General features: G+C 36.0%; 1 protein-coding gene across 1 annotated transcript; it reads left to right on the top strand.

Moving 5' to 3' along the window:
* The first annotated feature begins 3,956 nt into the window (after positions 1–3,956).
* On the top strand, positions 3,957–6,110 carry LOC136811762 (penicillin V acylase-like). The gene is made up of 4 exons (XM_067068381.1): positions 3,957–4,047; positions 4,189–4,612; positions 4,995–5,426; positions 5,692–6,110. Exons 2-4 carry the CDS (start codon positions 4,189–4,191, stop codon positions 6,009–6,011), a joined length of 1,176 nt encoding a protein of 391 aa, XP_066924482.1. The 5' UTR covers positions 3,957–4,047; the 3' UTR covers positions 6,012–6,110.
* The last annotated feature ends 1,503 nt before the right edge of the window (positions 6,111–7,613 follow it).

The raw sequence follows: 7,613 nt of genomic DNA, 5'->3' as shown, positions 1-7,613 counted from the left end.
GTAATTCAGGGGCGGATGGTGACGCGAGCAAAACAATTTTTCGATGGCCGTCAGAGCAATTGAGAAAAAAGCTATACTTTGAAAGAACAAATTGGTTTTCCCAGATTTTTTTCCGCATCTCCGCACCGGAAAATCAGCAGAAAATATGATACGACCGCCTTACCAACCGCCTTACCAGGCACTATTTGGGAAATTATTATCAAAGATTGAAAGAAACTTTTGTGAACTAGTTTGAGGAAATTTCAGTACACTCACCATATATCATCTAATTTCATGTTTCTTATTTTCCCTTTAAGCTTTTTATGAATGAGGATTCGTTTACCTTGACAATGCAATATTACCTCGTTATTGCTACTATTACCACGTTACGTCATGATTTTCCATCCTTCTACACGATATTGCTGTTACAACTGCAAGATAACTGGCATATCTTTTTAATGTAAACAATTTTGTCCATGAGATCCCTTATCATGCCGTTGGAAAAAGTCCTGAATGTACGCTATTTCCTGTTAATACCTGCTTCCTGCTCATCAATATTGCGTCATTACTGATACTTTTACCATGTTACGTCCTATCATCTTCCATCCTTTACACGACGCTGTTACAGCTTCTAGATTAATGGTAAATCCATTTAATGTAAACAATTTTGGATCACGATATCCTTTGTTAAACCGTTGGAAAAACTCCTAAGTACATTGTTACCTGTCAATTCTTGGTTCCTGCTCGTTATGTTTCTGGCTCATAGCATTTCTTATGCTGTTTGGTTCTACTATGTTTCATTTATATTTCAAATTGGTTGAAATAAATATAGTTGCATGTCTTTTGACTGGTTTAGTATCTATGTAACTGTCTGTAATTGATTCTACCTGGACACTTTTCCTAACTTTTGCTATAATTATAAAGCACTAAAAAGCCTTAATTAGCATTAATTAGTTTTTACAAGCATTTGTACTAGCGGGTGGCAGTTAGTGAAAGCTATGGCTAGTTAATATTGACAGCCCATCCAGAATCATATGACTTACTTGCTTTTCCTATAAAAAGCGTATATATCTGAAGATACTGCTCTTCTTATGTTATTTTACATGTACACGTTTAGCGACATAACTGTTTGTATACTTTGAGTAGAGCAATATTTTTAACCTATGAAGAGCGCTTTATAACTACTTGTGGTATAAAAAGGGAATTTCCCAGAAAAGGGAATTCCTTAGATTCATTTAACTCTCCAGCGATAAGAAAAAAACAAACTGACATTTCAAAATGAGTAATCAGATCAAAATAACTCCGGAAAAGTCTTTTTGATTATGATAAACCGTAAGATAAGAATGCTACCGTTAAGCGGAACTAAAATACTGAACGACGCGCAAAAACGCGCGCAAAAACTTCTTTATGCGTGAAGCTATGAATGCCATCAGAAGCTTTAGGCTTCCTCCGGTGGCAATAACGGTCCCCCAAAACGGCTTGTATCACGGATAAATTTTATCGTTATACTCAATATATCATGATTTTGGACAATGCTAAAATCGGGGTCGCCATAAAGAAGTATTTTACACAATGTTTTGGGATTAAATGGAAACAAGACGACTGATAGTCGAAAATTTCGCCTGATATTGCATTTTAGTATGATAATATAAGTGCCCTAATAGAAGCTTGACAAGATGTCAGTTATTTGTTAGAAAATATAAACCTACCGCTGATCTAATGAAAGGCTCCTGTTTTAGCAGCTGGGTGATGTTGAAATACACTTTTTTTTATTAGAACACCTAAATTTTCGGTAAATTTTGGCTGAGGCTGGATGTGCTTATTTTCTTGGTAATTTCCAGCCTAACATGTTCTTTAAGTACGTTCTTAATTTTCAGAACACTAAAAGTAAAAAATCCTTTAGTCAAATTCAGAAACTCTAAAAAACTGGGAAAATCAAGTCTGTTATGTTTTTGGCACGACCATTGCGAATTTTAGGAAATATGTTCTAAAATGTGTTTGAAACTACTTGAAAAATTGAAAATCTTGCAGTTTTTAGTCAATTTTTTCTGAGCTGAGGCTGGCCCTGTTCTTACGATGTTCTTAAATTTTGGTCGATTTTCAGCCTAAATGTTCTTATAAACGTTGGTTCTAATAAAAAAACGTGTAAAATGTGACAAAAATATAATAAACCAGCTGCGCTGGAAGCTCCGGCTTAAGAGATTAAAAGATGTGAAGAATAAGTTTGTTGAGTTGTGTTAGAACGTTGCCCACAAACTAATAATCAGAAAGCAAAGTAATTAAAGTAATAATTTTATTGTAGAGCGAGTATGGGAAATAATCTCAATGAATAAATAAACCAGCTGGAAGTTTAACTCTTCTAAGTGATTACACATGCAATTTCTTGCCTAAAGTGCCAATCTTGTTAAAATTTTTACACAGGAACTGTGTTTCAGTATCCTTTATTGAATTCTCATAGTGATATGTTTGTAAAAAAGCTGTGTCGGGTTTGAAAAATCAAAAGGAACGGTCGCCAGCCGATGATGAATACGACAATAACAAAGTCCAAAACAGGATCATTTTCAGCCATACATAACACCACAACAACTACTCAGATCGTTTTCAAATTTACACTGTAATTGTAATTTAGTATTCTCTTTTGAATTTCAATGGCTGTGTGTTTGAAAGTTTCATTGTCAAGTTTGAAAATCCAAAAGGGACGACCACCAATTATATCATCACATCATGAAAAATGACGAAGTCCAAAATATGATCATTTTTACAGCATAAAATCATGAGAAATGCACCAATCTTACTCAAATTTACACACAAGTATAGTATACTGAATTCAAATATATTAATAGTTTGCTCTCAAAAAGTTTCCATCAATCTTGAAAAAACAGAGTTTTTGGGTTTTGTGCGTCTAGAAGATAAGAAAAGTTAGCCATATAGTTTTATGCATTATAAACACTCGATCAGCTGAAGATTCATGGCAAAAAAAAATTCCAAAGTCTTTCCACGTTGTTAGAGAGCCAGTATGCATCAAACGTCTCATAAATCATGTCCAAAACATCATGAATAATGATGAAAATGATTAATTTTTCACTGAGATTTGCCAGTATTTGCTACACCTGCAGTCCACTTTCGGCAGCCATCTTTTTCTAAATACTTTCGGCCAATCAAATGACAGTATTTTATCGGAATCAGAATTTCTAGAATATTCTACGCCCAAAAACGCCCTTCACAACCGCGAAAGTTATTCCGACCCGCCGCGACCCATAGAATGCTGATCGTAATACTTTCTAGCGAAATAAACAAGGTTATGTCAAGTTGAAGGAAAATTTTTCGAACATAACAAGTCTGTCATTGGAGTAATCAGAGCAATGCATCAGAAATGTTGTGTCGTTTCAACAGAATTACTTCGACAGTTGCAGAATGGGTCGATTGTGTCTACAAAGTTATGTCTAAATTTGTGGTCCCGAAGATGACTGAAATCAACCCTTAATCGGTTAAGTAGGACCACGTCATCGTTGTCACTAGCCCTGAAAACTGAGTTAACGCAAGGTCTTAAAATTTGATAATCACTTGTTTGAATAATGAAATAGAAGGAAGATTTTGTATATTTTCGCCCAGGTAGGATTTCTTTGGTAGGAAATCCTACCAAAATTTGCTTCACTTTTCGATAAAGGCCGCGGATCTAGACGATGTCTTCTGGACCATGCCATGTCATGCCGTGTCATGCCGTGTCATGCCGTGTCATGCCGTGTCATGCCGTGTCATGCCATGTCATGCAATGTCACCGGATCAATAAACTTGCCGACAGCGGCACGGAAAGAGGTAATTAATACAAGGATCAACATTCATGCCAGCTCTTTTGTTGTTTGTTTTTAATTGATCTCATAAATAATCAAAAATATTCCCAGAGGCGCCAGAAGGATTAGCAAAAAATATATATCTCAATGACCTTTTTAACAATGATCACCACCCCTTGAGAATTTCGATCAACTATAAATTAAGTTAGAAACTCCCTCAGTTCAAACAGTCATTGGAGAAGTAACACACAGTCAAGTCTACATTGCTTTCGTCAAGGTATGCTGTAAATTTTTCAACATAAGTAAATTTGTTTTTTTTTCCTCACTTTCCAAAATTGGGATCTTTCTTACTTTTGACTGCATTTGATCCAATTTTTATTAGTCTGCTGTACTAACTTTATTCATTTTTCATCTTCAGATGTTTAAGCTGCTACTAATCACACTGGTGGCTATTATCCATAACTCGTCAGCATGCACTGAATTCATCGTTGAAGTTAAAGGCAACAAGGGAAATGTAGTCGGTCGAACCATGGAATTTGCACAAAACTTCCCTTTTAATGTTATTTCCCAACCCTCAGGTGAAGTATATACAGGTGATGTTACACCTGGATGTAAGGGTAAAACACCACTTTCATGGACTGGAAAATACAAATCTGCATATCTTGCCAGTGCAACACGCCTTATTGAAGATGCTGACAAACTTTGGTTGGATGGACAAAATTCTGCTGGTTTGTCTGTTGGCGCTTTGTATTTTGATGGTTATGCGCAATATCCTTCTGAACTTGTTGGTGATGAATGTACTAATGGAATTTCACATATTCAAATGATCAAATACATTTTGAGTAAGATTATTTTTTCTACTCCCCTCCTCCTGCAAGTCCTGCAAGCCTTTCCTCATAGACCCAAACACACCTGAGCTCGAAGTTGAGGGAAAATAATAAAAGTTTTGTTCTCATCACTCCAGATAAGTGGCTTGTGATAGATACTAGGCATTAAGGTTAAGTTTTTTTCAGGCTTTCCAAAGTGCACTGTATGGGTGTAAAAAGTAGAAAATAGAAAATCGAGGAGAATTTCATTTTTGTTAAAAATGAACAAACTCAAACAACGGCATACAGTGCAACGACATATTTTTTCTATGCCCTCATTGCATGAAAAGGGGAGAGTTATTTAGAAAACTGTATGCTTTTGGGCTGAAAATTTATGATAAAGAGAATCATTTTTCAGGTGTCTATGGTAGCACTAACGAAGTACGTGAAGCACTAAGCAATGGTACTTTCCCAGCAGTCTGGGGTCGAGAATTGAAAGTAGGATTCATCCGAATTGGACTTACACAAAACTACATATTCCCAATCCATTGGAGTATTGTTGACAACTCGGGCGATGCTATTGTGTTGGAATACACGAAAGATGGACGGCAAGTGTACGAAAACCAAGTTGGTGTGTTCACCAATAACCCAACTTATGACTGGCATACGACCAATTTGAACAGCTATATTAACATCCAGAGGGATTCTTTCGAACCCAAAACATGGAAACGAGCCGGAACTGAATACACCATCAAATCTTTTGGCCACGGAAGTGGGTTCCTTGGGTTACCGGGTGATTTCACACCACCAAGCAGATTCATCAGAACCGCCGCTATGGTTAGATTCTCGGGTGAGCTTTATTGATTTGTCATTGATTTGTTTTCTTTTGGGTATTTAGGAAATATCTTTTGGATAACAAAAAAAGACTAAATCTTTTTTATTAGTGCATCTTTAATCGGAAGTCTATGTCATTTAAACATTCTCAACAAGATTCGATTTTACCAATACACTGTTTGAGAAATCATTAAAAATTGTCCCGGCGTGTGCTACGTCTGTTAGTTTGAAAGTCGTACGATTGATCATTGTCTTCATTATTTATATTTTTGTTTTTTTAGGAAATGCTAAAAACGCCCAAGACGCTGCACTGAAAGCATGGCATATCATAAACTCCGTAGATATTCCAAAACACGCTGTCGACGACTTCACAAACTGGGCTGTGGTCAAAGATCTCAAAAACAACGTCATGTATTTCCGAGGTGTCAATTATATCAGTATCCGTCAAATCGATTTGAATAAAACATCAAACACTGAGGCCGAGTATGTCAAATTGAATGGGAAGTTTGAAGATTGTGTCCAGGATGTCACTTCGCAAATGAAATCTTATGATGCAAATATCAAGGAAGAATTGCCAGCTGAACCACGAGATGAACTTTAGAATTTTTGTTAGAACTGATTTTATAATTACTGTACTTTTAATTTTCGTTATTTTTGATTTTTTTCGCAACTAAAACACGAATAGATGAATGAACAACATTACCCTCGTACTTATATCATTCTTATCCCGGGGGAGCACTCGAGGTAAACGATCGACTGTACGTACGGCCCTTAAAGGGTCCTTTCTTTTTCCTAGCTTCCCTAAGTGCAGTGTAAGGGTCAAAATGAACAAAGATGAGAAAAATTGCACTCCAAGGGTGTATCCATATGTGACCTTGAAACGGTCAAAATCTTTCAAAAAACGCATCGTTAGACACGAATTTTCGCCCAAATTTTATTTGGTTAAATTGTCTCTGCACTGGAAGGGTCCGATTTCAAAGGCCTAATTTTGGGCCAAGTGTGTTAATATTATGAACTTTTACCTTTCTAACATTAACAGAGATAGAGACAACTCTAAATCTTTTGACCCACTTTTTTTCCAAAGATGAGATATTTGACTTTTGAAATCTCTAAAGTTTTGAGTCTTTACACAGTCTTTACGTTGATTTCTATTGTTTTTAAGTGAGAGTTTGAAAATTCAAAGTCGAACATCTCAGCTTTGGAAAATAATTGGGTCAAAAACTTTGGAGGTAGTACTTAGGATCATTAAAGGTATCTCTAAGCCAAATACCTTAAAGGAAGAAATTTTGGCGGAAAGAAAATTTGGCGGATTTGGCGGATTTGACTGAAATCCGCCAAATTAAGTCCCCGCCAAAATTTGTTTTTTTCTGCCATCCGCCAAATTAAATTCCCGCCAAATTAAACATTTTGAAAATATGATCTCTTTTAAGGTGTATTTTATTGCTGTTTTGACGCCATCTTAAGGTTAAATTTATAAGCGACCGCCAAATTAAATTCCCGCCAAATTTAGTTTTTTCGTCCGTCCGCCAAATTAAATTCCCTCTGAAAAAACTTTTTTGGCCATCCGCCAAATTAAATTCCTGCCAAAATTTCTTCCTTTAAGGTATAAGAAAATATTTGATAATCCCTTTAAGAGAAGTTGAAAAATGAAGACAGAAATGTATTTGTTGGTTCAAAATTATTACAAGAGGCATTTAAAACGCCCTTCTCACAGACCCGGTAGGATTTTTTCAGCCAATACATGGGGATAAAAAGAATGGACTGAAACTCGATGGGGATTGATATTCCCATATTGTCCCATATTGAAATTCTTTTTTTTGTTTGATTATTTTCAGTACGGACCAAAATCGGAGGATAATTGTCAACCGGGGACAATATTTTAGCAGCAAGTTTTTCCAGTGGGAAGGGGTCCCGATGGGACTGTGAGATGGCCTGTAAGTATATCTGAGCCTTGCTGATGTCAATTTCTTTTCATCGCTTTGATACTGTAATTTTTCATTTGTTTTAAGATCATTGTATATAAATCGACGAGTACAAATGTGTTAAAACATGTTCCCCACATCAACAAAGTACTTGCAACTAAACTTTAAGGCTTTTACAAGCGCCAAACAGAGGTTCAATGCATTGTTGTCCAATAAACGGATTGGTAGAAAAGTTAAATAAAGGATGAATAAGCGAAATTTTCTAAATCATTCCAGGTGTC

The sequence above is a fragment of the Clytia hemisphaerica genome, unplaced genomic scaffold (assembly GCF_902728285.1).
Source record: "Clytia hemisphaerica strain Z4C2 unplaced genomic scaffold, Clytia hemisphaerica genome assembly, whole genome shotgun sequence".
Taxonomy (NCBI): domain Eukaryota; kingdom Metazoa; phylum Cnidaria; class Hydrozoa; order Leptothecata; family Clytiidae; genus Clytia; species Clytia hemisphaerica.
Note: the sequence above shows the minus strand (reverse complement) of the source record. Positions and strands in the feature narration are given on the sequence as shown.